The sequence below is a fragment of the Tinamus guttatus genome, unplaced genomic scaffold (assembly GCF_059628265.1).
Source record: "Tinamus guttatus ecotype Peru unplaced genomic scaffold, ASM5962826v1 Tinamus_guttatus_pri_ptg000031l, whole genome shotgun sequence".
Classification (NCBI taxonomy): domain Eukaryota; kingdom Metazoa; phylum Chordata; class Aves; order Tinamiformes; family Tinamidae; genus Tinamus; species Tinamus guttatus.
Window position 1 is genome coordinate 117,428 of NW_028288565.1, and position 23,143 is coordinate 140,570.

The window sequence follows — 23,143 nt, forward strand, 5'->3', positions numbered from 1 at the left end:
CCTTCCTTGCAGCCTCCAGCGTGAAGAGAGCCTTGGCTTGCAAGGGAAAGGAGGTGTTGGCCCTCGCAGGGCTCTGCAGGCCCCCAGCCGCCCGACTGGGCCGTGCATGAGCAGTTGGTAACTCGGGGGCTGCTCCAGCTGCTTCCCTCAAAGCTGGTGTTCCTGGTCAGGTCCTCGTGCCTCCTGCCTTCCCCCGGTCAGGGACTGCACGTGTCATGCAGCTCAGGAGAGCCTGGGAAACCTGATGGCCTCCACAGAGGCTTCCTGTGGCCCTGGGAAAAGAGAGGAAGGCAAGCGGTGAGAAACGCTGCAGGGCCTGTTGAGCAGGCTCATCTCAGGCTGCTTCCCTCTTGCTGGGCAAGCTGCAAGGGGCCCTGTAGGGCAAGGAGGTGGCACTGTGGAGCCCAGGCCCCCAGAGGAGGCTGAGAGCTGCTGAGGCTCAGAGCAAGGCGGCTGCAAGGGGGACGCGTGCAGGGGCCACAGGAAGGCTGGCTGAGGGACCAGCAGTGCGTGAGGAAGGGCTGCCCTGCTGCAGCCCTGACAAGCCAGAGACAGCAGCGATGCGGCTGCCTGAGCGGAGGTGCCGAGTGCCTGGAGCCCTTGGAGAGGCCGGCCAGAGCTTTGTGCCTTGTGGTCCTGCTGGCACGGACGGAGGGCTGGCGCCTCTCCAGGGCAGCGGGGAAGCCCCCGCCGCAGGGGCTCGACCCGAGGGACCCGGCTCCCCCAGCAGCCCCAAGGGGAGGGCGGTTCTGTGTGGGCTCTTTGCGGTGGACACAACTTACGCGCCGGCCTCCTGTAGCGCTCCCTGGGGCTGCAGGTGCGCGTCCACTGCCACCAGCGAGCCTGCCGAGGAAGAGAAGGGTTGGAAGTTGCTCGTGTGGCTTCCGTGGGGCAGGCAGCTTTGGGGGTGCAGGAGGCAGTGGCCCCTGGCCTGGATGGGAGGCCACGGAGCACCCACTGCTTCTCCTTGCCCTTTGTGGCCTGCCCAGAGCTCTTGTTCCCCATGGCCCCTGCTTGCTCCCAGCCCCACAAGGCAGCACTTCCTACCTCATCTTCCTTGGTGCCCTCTGTTTCCACCAGGAAAACACACTGCGCGCCGCCATGCCCAATGGCCGGGATCCTGCGGATGTGGCAGGGATGGGGGCTGTTGCGCAGCTCGGGGAGCCTTTCTGGTGGCTTGGGGGTGCATTTCTCTGCCTCCAGGACGTTTCGCGGCTCTCTCTCCCGATGGAAGATGCGGGAGAATGTGTCCACGCTGCAAGAGAGCAGAGAGAGCCCCGAGGTTGAGCACTGGGCAGCAGCGTCCTTGCTGAGAGCTGCCCCGGGCACCTGGCAGGGCCCCAGAGGCCGCCAGGCCCTGGGCGGCAGCAGCAGCCTGGGCTGGCATTGGCCTCCCGGCTGCCTGCTGAGCTTGCCCCAGCTGGGCAGGCAAGTGCTCCCCGACGCAGCGTGCGGCTGGCCCTGGAGCAGGGCTGTGCGAGAGCTGCCAGGGGCTTTTTGCCCTCCGCGGAGAGGGTCAGTGTGGGGCATTTGCACGCGGGCACAGGCAGCTCCCTTGGCAGGGCCCGGGACACTGCTCAAGGGCAGCTGGTGGCCAAGGGTTGGCCCAGGCAGCTCCTGGCTGCAGCTGCCCCTCCACAGAGGCTGAAGTGGCGGCTCAGCCTGGGGCGTCTGGGGCTCTGGGGGCCGGGAGGCTGCGTGAGGGCAGCGCCCTGTGCTGGGTGCGCAGCACGAGCAGCGCTCACCTGTCCTGGGGAGCCCCCAGCTTCCTCCTGCGCTGCCCGCCCTGCTCCAGGCTCTGGTAGTCGGGCGCACGCAGCAGGGGAGGTGCCGGGCGCCGCGCAAGCGTCCGCGGCCCGTTCCTGGCGGGCTCGGGGAGCGCCTGGGACGCATCCCTGGCTCTGCTGCCCGCAGCACGGCCTGGCCTCCGCACGTGCGCCATGCTGCCGCCGTGGCCAGGAGGCGCAGACTGGCGGGCGCCGCGAGCCAGGGCGACAGCACAGCAGCCCCTCCGTTGTAGTTGCCCCGTGCCCTCCTGTCTGGGCAGGCTCCAGCCCCTGCAGATGCAGCTGCCACACGAGGCCTGGAGCTGGTTGTGCTGGGCTTGCCTCAGCCACTGCCATGGGGCAGCTTTTGGGATGCCCTCTGTTTCCACCAGGAAAAGGCACTGCGCGCTGTCCTGCCCAATTAATGCAATGTAGTTCCTTTTTCACCACTGAAGTTGCTAGTAATGAAGCAACCAAAAATCCACTGCCTAAGATAGGATTTCAGTCCAAGAAGTCTTTCAGCTTCAGAAAAAAAAAAAAAAGAAAGAAAAAGGCTTTGTCTTGTACAGAGCGTCAGAGCCGAGACCAGTTCTCCGCGTTGCCACGGATTGTCGCCCTCTGCCTCCACATCCCAGCTTTTCCCAGGAATGTGGAAGGCTTCAGGAACGGGCGGCTCCTGTAGCAGGGAGGCAGAGCTTGGGGCCGCAGCCCTGCACCCCGCGGCTCTCCCCATACAGGTCCTGGTGCCCGGACACGCGACTGAGGACTCGGTCTGCCCAGGGGCTGCCTGGCCTCGGCGCCCGTCACCCGAAACGTTGACCGGCGCTGCCTGGTGCTCCCGCACCACCCCCAGCTACACAAAATCCAACTTCATGGCACAGAACAGCATTTTGAATCAGCACAGGTTCAAGAGGTTTAAACTGTTTAAAGTTATTTTGTATTCTTTGTAGGAATATCCATAAAAGATCTCAAAGGTATCTGTGTCTGTACATATACAAGAACCTTCAAAAATTATTCACAGAACAAAAATAAATCTTCTTTAGAACAAACCCAGGCAATGAAATGCAGAGATGGATCTCACAGACCACACAGTCCAGTGCTACTAGCATAAAAATACAGCTTAAAAAACAGGTTTGTTACTTCTTTAAGGTGTTCTTTGCTGAAATGTGTAATCCTCTTAAAAGATCATCTATTAAAAAATCATGCAGTTGGAGCGATTAAAAAGCCCAGCAACAGGAAAGGTGCTCCCTAAACACAAAATTCGCCCACATTAACAGGCAGATATAAAATCAGCCTCAGGTTGTGTTGCCTAAGTTCTGCTCTCTGGAATCAGCAAGGGCACAGCAGACACATCACGACCCCACATGACACATTCACATGCATCACACCCGTTGGGTCCCACTTTCCACAAGTGACTTGTGTTGACCGGGTGTTGTCCTGGCCTGGTGGCCAAGCGGGCTGACGCGGAGAGTCAGATGAGGTGAAATGCTACACAAGCAAAACGGGGCAAGCTCCATGGCAAGCGTGCCATTCCCTTGCCATTCCGAGCCATGGTTGAGCGTGCACAGCTGGGCTGCATGCACATGGCCACTGACCTATGCTGCTAAGAAGCACAGCTGCTCCAGAGCTGCCAGGCCCACGCTTGGAGCAGTGTCCACACAATGCCCCACTGCTCCTTCACCACTTGGGTTCTCCTCAAGTAGAAAAGTCCTGTGATTTTGACTTTTCAAAGCCTGCTCTCAGACAGTAGGGTCTTTATTGTACAAAACTCCCAATTCTCTCCTAGGAGGCAGTAAGTCATGTGTGCAACACCATGGCCAGTACTGCCTTGGGAGCTAGATCATAACATTGGGACAGGAAGATAGGGAAGAATGATGGGTTCTAGGCACAGGGCACTCAGCTCCGGGAAATCCTGAGCTCCTTACCTGCGCATCAGTGATTTTCTGCTTCGCATCAATGATTTTCTGCTTCACATCAATGATTTTCTGCTTCACATCAATGATGGCTTGCATCTCAGCATGATCCTTTTTCAGCTCCTCTTCAACTGCCATGAGTCTGATGTGCAAAAAGAGAGAATTAGGACAGTTTAAAACTATTCCTGGGTGTTTTGGCTGCTCTGGGGATGTTGCTTTGACTTCTCCGGTTGTCCTCTTTTCTGCAAGAAGTCTGTTGCATTCAAGAAAGGTTATCGATCCTTCTCACAGCCCCAACTGGCTGAATTTATTATATTCAAAGTGGGCATTGCCAATAATCTAACTGTCCTGTAAAACCACCCCATGAGTACAGTTTTCAAACAAAGCAAATGGACCAGTTAGAGGTATAGCAGAGACTGGGGTTAGAAATTCCTAAATCTTTTTGTCTGCTCTCCTGACAATCTAAAGCAAGTCTCAACACTCATATCTCAGTTTTCTCATCTCTAAGGCAGGAGTGGTGTCAGTCCAGGAATATCAAGCCCACACAACTGCTCTCTTTATTGTCAAGGATAAATGTGACAAGGGGGAGCTTCCTGCTCTCCATGTTCTGCAGACTTTGCAGCCAAGTCTCACCTACTGATGATGCTCTTCATCTGGCTGTCTTTCTCCTCTTGCTGCCGGTGTAGCCTCTCCTCCCTGTCTTCCAGCCTGGACTTGTACTCCACGAGCAGCTTCTGCATCTGCTCCTCCTGCACGAGGAGGCGCAGCTTGTACTTCTCCAGCCGGTGGCTGGACACCTTCAGGCGCTCCTTCAGCTTCGCTATCTCCTGCTCGTACTGTGCAGAGCAGGAAAGAATCAGATGCAAAGGAGAAAGGAACCCATCGGATTATTATGTTCTGCTGCTGCTGAGAGAAAGCCACCGTTCACTTTCATTAAAACTAAATTGATGGGAGCAAAGGAAATGACAAGCAGACAACTGTGGGCAACCACAAAGGAGTACGGAGGCTCCCACTGAGCATTAGGTTATTCCCACACTGTGGAATGTCTTCCTGTAGCCCAGTTTAAGCCCTCAAATAGCTCTGACATGGCTCCTCAGTCCTGCCTGGTAACAATCCCACTTACTCCAGACCCAAGGAGTTCCCAGCCACAAGCTGCTAATGGTGCTCAGCTGTAAACAGATGTCCTAGGGTGACCAAACTTGTGAAAGGGACCCAAATAACTCATTTCTCAGGACCTGAGGAACATGAAACCAATTGTTCCAGGCTGAAGGCAGGGCCCATCACTCATAACTACATATAGTCTGCAAATTTACTTGGCTGAGGTTTGTTTTTTTCCACCTACCACCTCTGGATAAGCACTTGTGCAATAGTACAATGAATCTCAGCACATTCCACTTCAGGTTTGGTTCATTCACCTTTCCTAAATTGTTTCTGTTGCCACTTCTTGTCCACCAAATATTCTCCTCTTTTCATCCCACCCTCTCAGAATACAAAACCTCTTATTTGGAAAAAAAATCTTTATTTGGGAAAAAAGTCAAAAAGTCACATCTACTTTGGGAAATAAACACACTTTAAAAAGTGCTTCTCAGGAGATGACGGACGTTTCTGGCTAGCCTTGAAATACTCCACCATCTAGATGACAGACATTTGCCTTAGGTGAAGTCCAAGAAAAAATCCAAATGCAGCTGCTGATCAAGATTGAGCTGTGGATTGAACACTGTGGAGTAAAAAGGAATTTGGTTATTTTTTAACTGAGCCGCATCCCTACGAGATCTGTCCCAGAGAAGCTTCTCTACCTCATTTAACCCCCCCGCCAACTTCCTCGCTCTGAAAGACTCAAGGAACCAGATTTCCTTTTATGAGCTCTTAGTATTTCAAGTTGCAACACACTCTTCCTTAATTACCACTTACCTCTGAACATTAGGCTTGATTCAAGAAGTGCTTCACAGTTATTTTTCACAGGTGAAATGCAGACCATTCCCACCAATTCCCCCATCTCTCACACCCTTCTCTTCCCAGCAAGACTTCGGAACATTTCAGACCCCATTTAACCCTTCCCCAGCTCTATATTATTGCATATGTCTAAAAATTCAACAGGAGCTATCTGAAAGCTCCTGTAAGTCGAGGCAGCTTGGAGGGACGGCATTTCCAAAGGGAGCTACACCTGACGGTGCAGAAGCTTGGCACAGGCCACCCTGTGCAAGATCTCTGGTGTTTCTGCCACCTACCAGCTTTTTGCTTCACATGAATCACGCCTACGATGTGGGAAGGTTCAAGCAACAAGGCATTCACCACTGCCTGGGCGCTCTGAAGTGAACCCTCCTCATCCCCCATCTCCCCTCCAGCTCCGGCCGTGACCAACCTGTCAGTGGGGTCCTCAAATATCTTCTGAAGGCCTGAGGAGAGACTGCCACTGATGCTGGGACTAGAACTGCACTCAGTGAAACGTCTCAGCTGCTGTTGAATGGGCGTAGGGTTGGTCAGGGACTTGGTGATGTCCGCAAGAATGCGAGGCAGAGGTCCCAGCTTTGCCACAGTCACCTGTAGGAAGGAATTTTCACCCTAATTGGACAACAAGCACCGCGACACCCGCCAGGTTTTGGATCACGATGCCCAGAGGCGGAGGGGTGGAGGTGGAAGGAAGGAGGGTGGGTGGTTGTGTGCGGGTGTGCCCGGACCGGGAGGCAGCGTTACGGAGCAGCATAATCACGGCGACGAGATGGATGGAGGAGACCAACGGGGTGCAGCAGACATTGAGGAAAGAAAAGGAAATAGAAAAGAAATTAGGATTGATCCCCCAAAACAAAACAAAAACAAAAAATCATGCTCAACAAAACCAAACTGTGGCCATTCCAATGCAAAACTATCATGCAAAGCAAACTAAAGCCAGGCTGGGTGAGGTCAAAGTGAAAACTACAGTTCTACTCATTAAGTGGGGTTTAAAGGCTATAGATTCAGCTACTGGGAGGGAACTTTCCAGGCAAAGGGAGTCATGTGGTAAAAGAAATGCATGCCAACAGACAAGGGATGCGGCATTTGAGGGTCATGAGAGACTTGAGAGGGTTGAGGGAGGTGGGGAAAGGAAGGTTTTCATTTCAGAAGCCTTTGGGCTTGGCATGCTACGCTGATGCCGTCTCCTGCAGCAAACGGTTATCAAAAACTAAGGCGCTCCTCCCTTCTTAAAAGCAACTGCATGAAAACACCAGTGACCCTCATTCCAACACTGCCATGGAAGGTGGGATTAAACGCTTGGCTTCAGGTTTACTCCTGCCCTAGCCTGGTGCTGGCCAGGCTGAGCACGGCAGCAGCCCGAAGGGGAAGCTGCTCCTTTGGATTCTTTATTTTTCCCCTCTCTGGGTCAAGACTGGTTGTAGCAGCTACACGGTGCTGCTTGCTCCCGTGCCCGAAGCAGGAGACAAAAGCGGTACAGACTTAATGCTGAAGTAAAACTCCCTCAAAGACATTCCTCTTTTCAAAGATGTCCTTATTTTTCCTGTGAGCAAGGATCCGGTCACTCCAGAGAGAGGTCTCTTTACAGAAGCTTTCTTACAGAGCATCTCCTGCTCTATTAACATCTGTGAGGTTACTTGTCTCCTCAATTCCCACTCACTACCCACAGTAGAACAGCACTGCAGTGTAACTTTATCCCTTAATTCTCTTTACAGCAATCCACTATGCCAGCTCCCAGGGGCCTGCTAGGATAGATCCATACATCTAATCTACAGAAAGGACAAAGCACATCTGCTTTAAAGCTTTACATCTGGCTCCTTCCCCTCCCAGCTGCCCGAGACATTTAGGACGTTTTCGTTTGGAGAGCAGTACCCATTTGCCCTGCAGAAACTGGATTTCCCTTGACCTGATGGCCTGAGCAGCTGGAGGAAGGTGGCACAGTTTGTGGCACTGACGGATTTACCCCAACTTATGGAAATGGTGGAACTGGTCTTTTACATGCTCCCTTTGCCTGTTTTTCCGAGCTTGCTGAGCTGTCTTTATAACAAAGATTTTATTGTCTGTGACACCAGGAGTGCAAACTCTGCGCATGTATATGACGGAAACAGATAAACAAGACCACAAACTGAGATTAATATACATTATCCTTCTGAGTCAAGGAAATTTAGATTTACTCTGATGCACAAAGCTCAGCGCCTTCTTTTAGATAATGTGCTGTGAGAAAACAAATATCCAACAAATCATGATCTTGACAGACCCTTCTAGCAACAAAAATCATTAGCAGCACATTGCAAGTCACCTCAGCTCTCCAGTTGCAAAAGACACGAAATACAAACAAAATAATGCAGCTCCAAAAGTGCAAATATGGAACAGTTTTAAGTACTTTCACAAAAAAAAAATGCTGACATGGAGCTCAGCTTCTCTGAGTCTTGTCAGCTTTACTTTTTAACAAACAAGGTTTTAATGATTTGGGGTCTTGCAGGGAATGTAGCTGGGGAAGAACAACCCAGACTCTGCTCTTGTGCAGTTCAATGGCCCCAGCACTCAGAGCTGCAGCCTCGTGTCTCCCGTGGCAAGCAGGGAGTGCAGCTCTGGCAAGGGCCCCTCTAAGCTAAAAGCTAATGCAAACATCACAGAAATGGACGAATCTCAGCGGGTTTGGCCCTGGTCTTCCAGGAGAGCAGTTCTGCCTGGCCAGGACGTGACTTCAGCCCAAGCTGGGCAGGGGAGGGTCCAGCCAGGTGCCTCAACTTGCATCCAAAAGAGCCACCCCCCAGCATTTCCATTTCCCAGCCAAGCACTCGAGTGCTGCCCTCTCTGCCTGATTTGGGTGTCCGCACCAGCAGTGGGGCCCAGCCACCCCCAGCAGCCGCCCCGGGGCCTCCCGGAGCCGGCAGGGCCGCAGCGGGAGCGCAGGGGAACCGTTGGGCAATGGCCCTATCGCACATTCCTCTCCCCAGCCGCTGGGCACTCTCTCCCCAGCGCGGCTCTGGCTGCTCCCCTGATGTCTCCTCGTGTTTACGGTCGCTACGCTACAATCGCCGCGTTCGCCCTCCCAGGCCTCCGCTCCGCTTTACCTCATCAAGCTGGGAAACAACCTCACACAAGAGGGAATGCAGAACAGAGAGCTCTCTGCCCACGTCGATGTAGCCCTCAAATCCGGGCATGTTGGAGATGCTCTCTGGATTAGAAATCTCGAGGAGAAAACGCTTCATTCCTCCCCACTCATGTTCCAGAAAGCCATTCATGAAGGCCATGTACTCTTCCTTGTTACCAAACCTGCAAGAAAGGGGAGGGAAAACTCAGTCAACAACCACCACAAAAAAGCACAAGAGTAAAATAACTGTCTGAAAACACTTCATGGTTATCTTTTGACTTGCCTTTCTGAAAAGGTGTCTGGAAGGGGAGAAAATGGGCAATTTAAGAGATTCCCTGCTTTCTCGGCTTGGTTAAATACGAGTAACTCGCCACTCATACTGTCAACAAGGGGGTTGGTAACATCTCTTCCCTCCCACAGACTTGGTTTCTCTCCAGCACCTTCCCTGCACCCCTTTCCCTAACGGAGAAGTGCCCCTGGACCTACATTCAGCTGGGAACCTGGGAGGTGGAAGGGGGAAAAAAAAAAACATGATCCTTGGCAGGAACAGCACTTTTTTTTTTTTTTTTTTAATAGCATAAAACAGGCACACACAGGCATGCTAATCCATTAACCTCTTCTTGCTTTTCTCCTGTGTCCCTCTACTGAATTCAGTGCAGCTCCAGTCTGTATTCAAATTGACTCTGCCTAACTCAGCTCTGGGCTGTTCCAAAGGGAATGTGGAAGTTTCTTCCTTTCTAAAGTCTGTTCCAATTTGCCCAAGAATCAGCAGTCTGCAAAAGTGACCACTAGGCAGGGCTCTCCTTACTTGACTTCATTTGCACCCCTAGAAGCAGAGATTTCGAGGTCATCACCACCACCTACTTAGCAAAATTGGCCAGATTCTGAATCACTTTAGCAGTAAGCGTGAGGGTGCGGGATGTCTGGTCGTCAGGATACTCCTGCATGAGGTTGAAGAGGCTGGGGGACATGATAGCAGGACTCAGGAAGCGCAGGAAGAGTGAGGCGCTGATCAGGCGCTCGCTGATGTCCTCCTTGCCCCTGCTCAGGCACTGCTGCTTCCACGATGCAAACACCTCCTTCAGCTCCCGAGGGAACACGCTGAAAAACAGCGAGCAGAGACACAAAACCGTGTGGGCAATGACAGGCAGAAAGTCAAAATGGTGACCAATCGCTTGAAATAATTAACTGTGAGAAATCATCCTTGACTCATATTTTCACTCCACCTCTCTAGGCCAGAAAATATCATTAGACATCTATTCTTAGATCACCATTTAATCTGGTGATTCTTAGGTACTAGTTAAATCATCCCTTGTTCAAACATGTGAAATGAAGCTGTTTTCAGACCCACCGATGTGCAGACTAAAAACCACCACGACCATGCTGGAACAGAGTGCTCCAGATATTTAAAACAAACTGGATCAAAATGAACTATATAACTCTATATGAACTATAATTGAAATTTGTATTTTGCTTGTAAAGCTCTTCCACGGCTTTGCATATACTTTGCCCTGAAGCAGAAAGGACATTTTTTTTTCCAAGGACACTCAGTAGCAGAGATTAATAAAAATCTTTCGGCCAGTGTGATTTCCCACACTTTTTGGTTTTACCATTCTAAAGGGGCTGAGAAAGAGTTGTCTCTACATACCAAACCCACTTTTTATTCTGAGCTCCCGCTGTCTTTTCCCTTAACTCCCTCCTTGTTCAGGCACAACTCACTATCTGTCCCCTGCAGTGGATTTCAGCAGAAGCTCCTGCTGGAACCCCCTGGTTTAGGCAGAAAAGTCACCCACGATATTGCACCCCAGGTAATAAGGCAGTGAGAAAAGGAAACAAGGCAGTCTCAGAAGATAGACGGCTACTTCCTAGCATGACTGCTGGCTTCACATCCTCAGAAGAGGAATTCACACCTTCCACTCAAAAGAGCTGTGAGGGAGAAGGAGGAGAGAGCGCCTCACCAGTAGGAATTGATGATCTTGCAGAAGGCCAGCTCGCAGCACTTTCTCAGGTTGCTCTGATGGTCTGCTAATTCACTGGGTGAGCACTTGCTGGGATCCACTTCACAGTTTTCATCTGACTCATACAGAGCTTTGATGAACTCTCCTGGACACAGGGAAGAGGATGACAGACCACAGTCACTAGAGGAACAGCCTCCCTGATGCACCTTTCAATCCTGCTTGTGCCTTTCCAGAGCAACCTTGCTGCCTTGCGACACGGCCTCCAGACACCAGACCTTGGTGGCCTGGCTCCTCTGGCTCTCCCAGAGGAATGAGGCTTTGCTACTCATCCTCAGGCCTTCCCGAGGAAATGCACTTGACAGTGACGTTTATTTTTATTATCTCTAAACTCGTCCTCCTTACATTTCAAATCTGGCTCAGGAATAAGACTAATACTCCAGCATGGGATAAATCCTGCTTGTTTTCTCAGTTTCTTACAGGAACATCTCACAATACCTCTGTCGTCTGCATCTTCCAAAGCCCTTTGCGTTTCTGTAGTCCTTGGACACACATTCGAAAAAGGATGAGGTTTCTTTTGCTTAATATATTTAAATGCACCATTCACCCTTTTTTTTTTTTGTACATATGCTAAGAAATGTTTTTTAAACTGCTGCTGTTCACCAGACAAAACCTTCATTCATTTGTTTAATGCTTCAGTGTCTTCCGAGTTCACCTCCTGCCATGACCTTGCCGGCTCCGAGCTAACACCCCAAGGCTTGTTCGTGCAAAGGGGTTTTGCTTTTCGACCTCTGTTTTCTTCAAAAGCCTTAACCAACCATCAAGCCCATCCAAGCTAAAGCCAGCAGTGTTCTTGCAAGCAAATCAGCTGCCACATTTTCTTAAACTGCTTTGCTTGGGTCCAAAAACTTCCTGCTGAGGGCATCTAGATCACTTACTTGCTAAACCATCAGCATCACTTCTGTGGGTGAGCTCTGTTTTAACTGTTGCTTACTGGGTTATTTTTTTCCCTTAAATGTCTTTGAAAGACATTCTTTGTGGTCCACGAGGCTCTGTCTTAATCGTGTATTGAGACGCTCTCGCAGATAAAATAAACAGCTCACACCAACGTAATGTCACTAACTCTTTCAAAGAGCACGGCATCAGAGTGAACTGCCTAGCGACATTCAGCACGTGATGAAGAATGAGAGGGATATATTACCACGAGCAGCCTTGCCCTGGGCACCAGACAGGCTGCACAACTGATGGCGTATTTCCATCTCTAACACTTGTGATTTACAGTCTTATCACTCAGCACCAATGTTCTAGACCATGGGATAAAAGCCATTAATTTTCATTCCAGCTTCACCACTACAGCCGTGGTCCTTGGATGGGTCACCTCCCAGATCCCAGCACACAGAGTCCAGTCCAGTTCCTTGACTTATTGTTCTTTGCAACTGGATTAGCCCTTGCAATACCAAAAAAAAAAAAAAAAAAGAGACAGGTTGGCACTTTCTTACCTAGTGCATCGTGAAGATACTTTTGCCCTACCAATTTTAGGTATTCCTCAACAGCTTTGGTAGCAAGTGTGTTCTCCCTGAAGATCAAGATATCGTGCTCCCCACAACGATCTATCTCAGACATCACCAAATCTGTCAGGAAGTCCTGAAGAAAAAAGTAACATGGGCAGAGGTTATTCTAACTGGACTCGGTCACGCTAGGCAGAAGCCAAGGAGGAAGGATAAACACAGGAGCAAGAGGATCACTGAAATACCTGTCTAGCTTTGGACATGGGGTGCCAAGGACTGCTTTTCACGCTGAACACAGACAAACTATACATTTAAAAACCCAAGATGGAAGTTAGGAATCAATTCTTGCAGCTCAGCAAAATTTAATTAAGAAGAATGGCTTACAACAACTTAATTCACAAAATGAAAACAGCTCTGGACATGGAACAAAACGTTGGCATACTTGCTGTGGATCTACATGGCATGGAAGTAACAATCGAGTTTCATCACTGTGAAAAAACACTTAATACAGGGCTTAGTCCTATAGTAATATCTCTTTCCTCAGGTGATAAGTGCTTATGAGCCAAGGACACTCGGCACATCACAAGAAACACTCAGTACTTAACGAATCTCCAGGACAGGAGCTGTATTTTTGTCCGAGGTTTTTTACTTTTCCAAAGAAAAAAATACCCACGATCCTAAATTACGACTAAATGATAAGTGTGACTTGCTAGTGCTGCTCCAAACATTAATGTCCTCCAAAGAGCACTGCAGCAAGGCATCCTAGCCCTACTGATTATACAAAACTAATGTATCAGTACAAAATATTCAGAACAAACTAGGGCAAATATTCAGAACAAATTAGCTATTGCTTTCTGATGAAATTTGACAGAAATATTTTCACATAGTGCAGGCTGGGGCCATGCAGCTCTATCAGCACCACCACAGCGTGAGCTGCAAAGGTTCCTTGGTAGCTGTAGGCTGTGGCAGCCCAGACTGCTCAACGTTTCTGGAAAAGAGACCTTCAAAAATACTGTGGCACTGCAAAGACAAACTGATCACATCAACGTGGCTACTCCTTGCAGCTAGCACTGCAGGAATCCAAGGGGTGCTTTCCAAAAGCATTTTAGTACCATCCTAGAGGAGTTATCCCAGCTAGCAACTTCCCTGGATCCGAGAAACAGCGTGGTGAGGAACAAGCTCTTATCGAGAGAGCCCCCCTTCAGAGGGGCACATCAAGGCGGGCAGGGTACACGACTACGGGCACACGAGAGGCTGTTTCACAGCAGCTGAGTGGGGCTGTCACCTGGATGCTGCCAACGGCTGCTCTTCCACATCTCAAACCCTCACACTTGTGTTTGGGGGTGCGTAACTCACTCCGCCGGCTACAGCTGGGCACCCCTGTCACACACCCAGCTTGGCAGGAGCAGACAGGTAAATCGATGCCTTTTAATACCTCTCAAAATTGTCTAAGCCCTACAGGATATTCTCACGCACTTTTTTCCAGTGTGCACAGAGAATTCCTGATAACATCCCTGGGGCAGCTGGGATCAACACTAACTGGGCACAGCTTCTGTAAAAGCTGCTCAAACCCTGAACAAATCAAGGCTGGAAGTGATTAACGGATTCAGCCTGAGACAACAACGGCAATTTGGCCCATCAGAGGCATTTCTGGAAGTTACTTTCTAGCTTATTTCTCTCTTAAGATTCATAAACACTCAAGTGCCCAGAACAGCCACCAATGCTCGGAGTAACATAAGGTTGGATGGTCCCTCCTACTTCCTCCTCTTCACTTGACGCAGAGTATCTTCAATCTTGGCATCAACCAGGGCACTTGCTTGTTGGTAAGACACCCATCTACACGCATTTGCCCAAGTCCTCAAAGGTATTTTCTAGACCCTTTTCCTAGCTTTCTATCCCATATCCAGAAATGCCACAGGCACCTTCTGCTGCTGTGTGTGGTCAGGCCAGCCCAGGCTTCCTACTTTCTGCAGCCCCAGAGACACCCGCTGCGAGCAGCAAGAGGGAGTCACTTGGACAGGGGCCGCCTGCTCTTACCTTTGCTCTCCCTGTGCTCTGCAGGATGTGCACCAAAGCACCAGCCATCTCCTCCTTTTTCCTGATGCTGATCACTGGTTCGAGCACGGAGCACAGCGTAGTGCAGTTGCTGGTAACAAATTCTGCAAATTCTTTGTATTGCTCCATGGGCAAGATGGTTATGGTCTGGTAATGGGACTTGATCCGAATGGAAGGTCCCCCTGCTTTCCCTTTCTTGGGTGTAGGTGTGCTCACTGGGTACCATTTTTCCATAAACTGGTGACCAGTTACGCTGGCCACGGGAATGTTGACCAAGCCCACATAGTTATTCTTGTCCTTTTTCTTGTTCTTCTCCGCATCCTTGTAGATGTGAACTGCGACGCTTTGAAGAGGCGGGAGGCTGTAGAACTCAAAGTGCTCTCCCCAGAAAATGTTGTCAGCTTTTGTTTTGCTGGTGGTGCGGGCGAAGAGAGTGTCATCAAGGCACAGCTCACAGAAGTACTTTTTCTTAGGGGTCAGGTCCTTTGCCTCCATGATCCGAAGACGAAGCACATTCTCAGCTCGACGGCAGTTGTCCTGCATGGAAGAAAGATCTCAGCTTTGATTCAGAATCTTTAGGAAATTGAACATTTTCTCTCCTAAAGCAGAAGAAAATTGCTGTCTACTGCATGTCAAAGGTAGGGGCTAGAACATTTTTCTTCTCAGAAAGCTCCCAGGGAGGCAGCATGCCAGCTCCAGAGCTGACCTACCATATGTTTACCCACAAAAAATTTGACTTCCTTTCACTCAGCTCTGAAATCCTTTTTCCTTTTGCCAGCGCTGTACTGCCCATTAAGCCATGGAGCTCCATGTCCATTGCTTCCTTATTTCTGCAATTTCCATTACCTTATTTGGCTGCACTGCTCTGCGTACATTTTCCATCCACTTGTCTCTCTCCGCTGCTGAGGAACAGCTGAAACATTTACTGCCAGTGGAGCAGGTTACCTGCAATACATAAGTGATAACCTGAGATCAAGCAAGTCCAGAAGATGTGGACAATCCTGCAAAAAGTAAAGATGACAGCTAGGAATATTTGAGAAACAGGGAGTAAATATGAAAAAGGCAGGAAAGCATTAGAAGAACCCAGAAAGCAGAGATGGAGAGGCCCACAGAAAGCAGAGAAAACAAAAAGTCAGTTCAAATTAATATCAAACTAAAAGGACACATATGAAGGGCCAAAGGTTACTCTTAAAAGACTCTTAAACATCTTACAATACATCTGGCTATAATCAGCCAGTCAATTATTTTTTACACTTGTTAATTGATCCATAGCTATGAAATGCTTGCAGTTTTCCCCAGAAAATCCCAGGTACTGGATGATCTGGTCACAAACAGCGGAAAGACAGAACTAGCAGTGTATTGACACAATGCAAAACTCCCTGGAAATGGTGACTTCAGGGAGCTAATGCCAAGTGAGCAGGAAGAACTCCTGGCCAAGGCTCAGAGAAGAGCCTGCTACCCGCTGGCTTTCTGCCAGGGCCGCTTCCAGGTTGTACTGCAGAGCTTTAGACACATGCAAAGGACTCAGCTGAAGCCACATTGACTCTCCCCTGCCACAGCCGCTCGCGACGACCTTGGGCGCATCCAGCACACGATCAGTCAGTGCTGCCCTTGCAGGGAAATGACTGTGCGAGCACAAACAGCCTGTTCTGGAGGCAGCCCGGGTTGAAAAGCAAAGAGGAGATTGCTCCCCGCTGCCCGGTGCAATGGAAATGTGCTCAGCTGCCGAAGCTTTTCCTCAAGCAACCTGGGAAGGGGCTGAGCTGCTGCAAGATGCTTCACACTGGAAATGACATTTCTCAATTATGGTATATTTTCAAGTGAATTTAGGTGACAGGAGGAAAATAGAATATTTAGCAATAGATACGCTTAGGGCGTACATACGTGTGCTGACTACAAATGTGTAGAGATTTCCCAAGGTAAGAGATGTTCAATTAGAAGATGCAGTAATTGAGAATGTTTTCTCTTTGCTGACTGGCTGAAGCCATCAGGACTTGGGGTTCTCATGCCAATTCGGCAGACCTCAGGAGAACATGTGTTCCCAGTTTGCTCTCCAGCTGCCTCATCACAGGCCAGCATGCTCTAAGTACATTTTTGAGTACATAAGCACTCAAACTGACTGACAGCATATAATCTGCTGGGTGTATGGAGAGTGCTCACCTCAAAGCAGAAGTCTTGTCCAAGGAGGCTGCTGTGAAGTGGTTTGACAAAGACTTTTTCTTCTGCCCCAAGATCCAAGGTCTCCACCGCGCTGCCCGGGCTCAGTAAAGACGCATGGGAACGGGACTCTTTCAGCTTTGGCAATCCACATGACCTGAAGAACAACAATGGGAAAAGGAAACGTTATTTTTCTGGACATTTCTAAGAGATGTGGCAACATCCCTCAGAAAGCTACAACTTGTTGGTGTTTCTTCAACTAGGGAAATGTTTGCTAACAGCAAAAAGCACACTTACATCTCTAAATCTCTAAACCAACGCAGAATGGTAACTGCTCTTGTTAGAGCAACAATACCCCCTGCAAGATACATTTTTTTTCTTAAGATATAGAGTCTTTGACCTAAAATCAAACACAATAATTTCCGCTTTATGGCGCTCAAGTCATTTAGCTACACTGAAGTTTTGAAATTAATGCTTCCCCTTTTCTTCCTCCCCATGTCTCCGCTTCTCGATTTCCTTCTCAACCTCACAGGGCTTTGCTTTATAAAGCTACACAACAGTTTCTTTGAAGGCAGGGCTCCGTGTTTGTCAGAGCAAGAAAAGGTAGATGTTATCAGTCACCCTGGCCCTGGAAGCCTGCACAGCACCATGTGCCACCGAGAACTATCAGCTTAAAACGGGAAAGGGCTGATTCACGGGGCAGGATAGGGATGTTCCTACTGCCCTGCAAGGAGAAACAAACAGGGGCAGGGAGAGCAGGAAATGGGGAGGAAATGGGCATTCCCTCCTATGAATTCCAAATAATTACACAGACTCAGCTACTTTATGCTACCTTCTTTTGCACCCAAACAATTGGAGTTGACTTTGCTGTTGGAAAAACCTCCAAAGAGCAGCATAGTTCAAAACACAGATGAGATCTTGTTGGACGCCTCTTCCCTCCAGCCCTTCTCCTCCCAGCATCCTAATCTCTTCTTCATCTTAAGAGCTTCATTCCCACATGACTTCACAGTTGTTTTTCTTGCTATTGGATCCACCAATTGCATTTTGCAGGTGCTCTGAGATACACACTGACACTTTGGGGTTGGGGCAGGTGGTGGTGGGGAGACAAGAAACTATTTTCAAGTTTAACTTTATGATGTAACCGAGTTTCCCTTGTGATTTGATTGATGAAACATCCTTAGAAAAGCAGTAGACTTAACTACAACCTTTCAGCACCCCTACATGCAGCTGCCTGCGTCGCCAACCAGCGGGAACAGAACTCCATGAAGCCTTAGGCTTTCCAACAGAAGGTACCTATGAGGTCGAGCAGTGCCTAGACACTTCCCTTCTCCAAGCAGGACTCATCAGTGCTCTTGACTCTCACGATCCTGCAGCATGAGGTTTCACCAAACCAGCAGTCAAGCCTGGCATGAGGCTCATGTTTTGAGCCGTGCTGCTCATTCGCACAAAGGTCTCTCTCCAAAGAAAGTTCCTCTCAGCTTCTTCCTGCTTTGCTGCTCTCCGAGGACGTTCCTTTTCCGCGTTGCATGCCCTTCGCTTGCTTTGGTGGACACACGGCCGAAAGGAGGAGGATCACGTGGACACTTGTCCTTATCCAGGGTTCCCTGCACCACTGGCTTTCCGGGTCGCTCCTTCCCAAATCCCAGTGTCGGGCCCTGCCACCCTGTTCATTTGCCTCCTGGATCCTTGTTTTCAAATCTGCGCACAGGAGACTTGGAGGACAAAGGGAACAGAGCAGTGCCGGGCCGTGCCAGCCCCCGTGGATGGAGTTTTATGCTTCACACACAACTGGAGAAAACCCACGTGCCACTCAGGTCTAGCTGACAATTCATGCCCACGCTGGCAGGCAGTAGAGGAAGATCCATTTTTGAAGAGAGGAGAGGGCTTTGTTGTGGAGCAGATCATGCATCAAAGCAAAGTAATACCGACTCATTGTAAATATGCTTATTGACCTTCCTAAAACAGTATCCTTTCCACTGGAAGAGGATGCCTCATCAGCCCACATTTACCAGGAGTGCCATGTTTTGAAAACACTTATGTCCTTTACATTATTTATGGCAGAGATTTTTGCATCACAGAACTTGAAAGAAAGCTGGCGACAGAAGTCACTAAAAGCAAAAAGTACTTTACCACAGGGTAACCTTATTTAATATGGTTATGCTCACTGCACTGTTTCATACAGCCAAGTTGCAGCTTCCTGAAAATAGGGATTTATAACAAAATTCACTCCAAAAGGACCACATGACATTGCCATGACTAAAGGAACAGCATCAGCCACCACCGGCAAGCAGCAGCCGTCCGCTCCCCACCTCCTCACGTCAACAAGACCTCCAACACCCACAGCCATCTCCACGATTTTATGGCACTGCCTTTCAGATGCAGAAGACAGAATCATCAATTGAAATGGCACAGCATGACAGGCTCAGCTAATGAATTCTGCTCAGCTAAGGGAGAAGCAAAAATGCAGTAAACAGCACAAGGGCAGAGAGCTCTTAAGTACAGGGCAACCTATTTTTCACTCTGTCTGATACTCCTGCTGAGCTACTGCGGAATAAAATGCACTGTAAGGCTTAATGAAGACAATTAAGACACTTTACAAATAGCTAGGAAAAAGCAGCTTTTACCTGCCTCTTATATAATCCATTTCCAGCCCAAAGTTCCAGCAAAAGAGACACAAGCAAGAATTTACCACAAGGAGCTCTTAGATGGATAGAATTATGTTCCTTATGGAGTTCTCTCATTTTCTGAGAAGTAGATGCGCTGTTCACTGTAGGACTCCACCCTGCAGCAGCTACACAACTACGGCCTTAGCCAGGCCCCTTCGTGTGCCGGAGCGGCACCGCGTGTCCTCGGGGCTGGCCAGGGCTGCTCACTCTGACCTGTCTGCACCAGCAGCCCCGGGGCAACTACATGCAAGCAAAGGGCACAAACCACCCAATCCAGTGGTTTTCTATCATGAAATCTAAGGCCCTTCGTTTACTTCCAGGGATGCTGAAGAAGAAAAAGGTATTTGACTGCAGATGCTTAACCTGACCTTTTTTGTCAACTGTTAAGAGTAGTTAAAGGTTTCAGCCTTGTGTTGGTGCTGCATCGCATATTCTAACATATCAGTCAGTCCCAAACACACCCATCTGACAGCTGGCAATAAAATCCTTCCCTCACTTACCTCTCTGGGCTTGTGCTCAGCAATACTCATGCTGTAGGTGCACTCTGTGGGTGAGATCACCTGGGAGATGCTCTGACTCTTACCTGTCATCAGCGTTGTGCAGAGTAGGGAGACGGAAACTCGTGTTCCTGTCCAGTTTTGACTGGCTCTTTGTCCTCTCAATGGAGCCTTTCAGACGTTTACTGAAGAGGCCCTAAAACGAGAAGTCACAGCAGTGAAGCAGGGAACTTCTTGTGCCGGGAACAAATCAATCAGGGCAGTGTCACTGCATCCACACTCAGTGATTCCCACTGGCCGCTGTGAGGGATCTGCTGTATTGGGATTCCCCAGAGCAGAAAGAGGGGTAGGACAGGATCGTTGATGACCGTTCCCCTGCGTGACAGCTTTGAATTGCAACAAGCGGCACTGCTCATGTTACAGGTGAACTTCAGTGAACTCCAATTACTACTCAAAAGACTCAAAAATTAAACAAACAACCCCCCTCCGCTATTAGCAAGCAGTAGTCTTGGGTACTCAGTATTTGACCCTATGCTCCCCTTCACACACCATGTTTTTAGTTCTTGGATTAAGACTAAAAGATGCCTTGTGTCCATTGCATCCAAACTCTCTTTTTGGACTGGGATACAACCAGCCTTACCAAAAAACAGGCAGTTTCAAAACTCTCACTATCCAGACTTGAAAATCTCTGAAGATTTCAGTATAGTGACTTCAGATACTTGTCCAGGTGCTGTTTTGAAGCAAAACTCAACCCAAAATCTAGCCAGGACCTAAACATATTACATGTCCAGCTAACCTGCCTTCTAAACAACTGCTGCCGGGCTGCTGGTACCACCGCCTGCACCTCCTCCTCCGAGCCCGCGCTCCACAGGGCCATGAGGACAGGGAGCCACGTGTTCCCCTGGCAGCGCCGCTGCAGCTCCAGCTGCTGACGGGCAGCGCCAGGCACCTCTGCGCGCGGGGAAGTCACGGCTGTTTCCAGCAGGCATCGCTCCACCCTGCGCCACAGCCCCGCGCAGGGCTTGGAAGACAACACGCATTTTAAACCATATTGCATCCAGCTCCTGCCAGGGCTTGCAGGCACACGTGCGCGCGTTCCTCGGCGTGATCCGAGCAAACGGAGAGCTCCTTAATCTAGTAGGATTCAGCAGCACTTGAGGGGCGGAATCAGCTCTCCCCCTCCACAGAGCAGCTGCACGGAGCCACCGTGGGTGCCCCATCCTTTACCCGCTTCAGTAAGAACACTACAGGCTCAGCAAAAATAACATGCCATCACCAACCTAGAGGAACTTTTCTCCTAGCCAAAAATTGAATATAGAATGCAAACCCTGGCAGCAACTTCAGAAGTATTTATATAGGTTGCTGCCCATGTTAATGCTGATGTGTCACTATTTGCAGCCTTAGATCCATCCTTGAGAAAAAAGCAAACTACAGATCTACCAGAAGCAAGTACCAAACCACCTGAGAAAATGTAAATACTAAGTAAATACTCTTTCCTCCTCAGAGCCTGTTTATACATTATGGTATTTCAACCTCCAGCTTCAGTTCGATGGGAAAATTTGCTCCCCTGCAGGAAAGCGGGACTCACCGGCACTTTGAAAGGAGACGTGTTCGCCGCATCCTTGGAGTTGGTCTTCTCCGACGTGCTGGTCCCCGAGATGCTCTGTCTGCAAGGAGACCTCTCTGCCGGGACCTCTGAGAGAGAAGAGGAGGGAGGTGAGTGGGCGCAGGAGGGCTCTGCGCCGCACCGCGCGGGCGCCCCGGCACAGTTTTCAGTGCATTAAAACACTGCCCAATTCCTCCATCTCTGATTTACTCGCTAAATTACAACGGCATTTCCGCTCACAGACTCAAGGTTATGAATCCCACTTGCTCATGGGCGGTAAGCAGTTAAAATAAAAAAACACTGGTGCAGATTAATACCCGCTGGTATTTATGATTCGATTGCTGTTTGTTCGCTACTATTCCAAAAACTTTATATTATTACGAGCTTTCTTCAGGGATAGTGATACCCACGATGCCCTGGCACGTGGGGTTTGGATGGCGCCGGAGCCAGGACACGCAGCCCCCGCGGGCGCCGGAGGACAAGATGGAGCATCGTGGCGGGTAAGCAAGCTGGCCCTGCAGCGCGGCGCTGCAGCTCCAGGCTGCCTGTTAATTAGGGAAATAACGAGCAAAAGAAACCACAAGTCTTCAAGTCTTATGAGTAGTTTACCTAGCAGATGCTGAGCGTGCCGACAGTTTTTGAGCTTTCCTACAAGCTTTGAGAATGAATGCTAAGGAGCTGGGGGCAACTGCAGTATTAGGCCTGGAGTTGAAACCAGTCTGGGGCAGCGTGACAGATTTGGGCTGAAGAGCCCCCGTGGTGCCCCGCAGCAGCTCACCCCCATAACGGTGCTGTGGGGCTGCCCGCTGCGGGGTCACTGCTGAGCCCGGGGAGCCGCTGCCCGCACAGGGGTACCCGAGCCCCGCTCCCCCGCCGCGGGCGCACAGGACGCAGCGCGAGCAGCACCTCTGGATGCAGAGCTGGCATAAAGCTCCGGTCGCACCCTCCTGCGCTGCGAGACACGGCCCCGGCGCAGGGGACGCAGCGTGAACGGCAAGCAGCAGCACACGATGCAGCGCTGCAGGGAAGCTCCCATCGCGCCCTCGGCGTCGCGCTCCTCAGCGCAGCGGGCGGGAGCATGAAGACAAGCGCCCGGTCGCGCTGGGAACCCGCGGGACACGCAGGTGCGCAGCGCTGCGGACTGGCGGCGCCTTGTGACATCACGACAACAACGGTTCCGAGCTGCACAAAACGCAGGGCCATTCCCCAGTTCCCAGGGTTCCAAACAACAGGCTGAAACTACAGCTCCTCAAAGGCAGCCCTAGGGCCCGCGACAGCGCTCAGCGGCTTCGCTCCCCTCCCATCACCATCCTCTGCCCCGACCACTCATCTTTGCTCCTGAACATTCAACTTATGTTTTTCGCTCACAGTTAAATTCCCATTTGGCCCACAACACACTTGGGAATCTCAGAAGAGAAATGGATCTTATAAACCTGTAGAAAGGATTATAAAGGATGACATGCCCTTATTACACCGCTGCCAGCTGTGGGAAGAGTCTCGAGTGTCCCTTCTCCCCACAGCAAGTGCAGACTTTCATTAGAGGTAGGATGTGGAAAAAATGGAGAGCAGGAGAAATTCTCAAGAGAAAACCTGCAGTTCTTCTGTTCATTTCCCCACAATCCTTCTCTTGCCCAGCTCTACACCCTTCCCTGCTCCCCAGTTTCTCTATGGTGATTACCCTTCCATCTCCATCAGCAGCTTCAGCACAGCAAGGGTCCCAACTGGCTGCTTCCCTCCTCCTTCCTGGTAATCCACAGCCGGCCTGGAGCACTGCGGGAAGACTGCTAGAGGAAAAGCATCCTGACCCTAAAGCGTACCTTGGACAAAGGCAAGTGAAACAACAAGCTGATGGGAAACTCTGCTCAGTTCCACGAATGTCCCATGGCCCACCCACGGTCCCATGCAGCTTGGCAAAAGCAACACTCATTAATAGCAAGGTGCCACGGGGCGCTTTAGTGCCCTGTCTTGCCAGC

The 23,143-nt window shown here is 50.1% G+C and overlaps 1 protein-coding gene and 1 pseudogene across 1 annotated transcript; both read right to left on the reverse strand.

Annotated features, from left to right (window-relative positions):
* Positions 1-23,143, reverse strand: part of LOC148596071 (polycystin family receptor for egg jelly-like) — a 365,012-nt pseudogene that overhangs the window by 58,997 nt on the left and 282,872 nt on the right.
* LOC148596074 (ras GTPase-activating protein nGAP-like) lies at positions 223-22,206 on the reverse strand. Its single transcript, XM_088530586.1, has 17 exons — positions 22,077-22,206; positions 21,153-21,259; positions 19,651-19,760; positions 16,405-16,558; positions 15,091-15,189; positions 14,227-14,781; positions 12,181-12,325; positions 10,685-10,829; positions 9,591-9,827; positions 8,707-8,908; positions 5,908-6,241; positions 4,313-4,532; positions 3,692-3,821; positions 2,369-2,442; positions 1,048-1,255; positions 783-843; positions 223-272 (listed from the first exon to the last, which is right to left on the reverse strand). Exons 1-17 carry the CDS (start codon positions 22,204-22,206, stop codon positions 223-225), a joined length of 2,961 nt encoding a protein of 986 aa, XP_088386712.1.

Bases quoted from the DNA above. Each gene is read 5' to 3' on its own strand.
- LOC148596074 (XM_088530586.1), bottom strand. From the start codon at position 22,206: ATGGGAGCTTCCCTGCAGCGCTGCATCGTGTGCTGCTGCTTGCCGTTC. The intron at 10,830-12,180 runs GTAAGAAAGTGC...CCCTGTGTCCAG, and splicing joins GTATCTTCACGATGCACTAG to GAGAGTTCATCAAAGCTCTG. The intron at 273-782 runs GTAAGTTGTGTC...CTCTTTTCCCAG, and splicing joins GCGCTACAGGAGGCCGGCGC to GGCCACAGGAAGCCTCTGTG.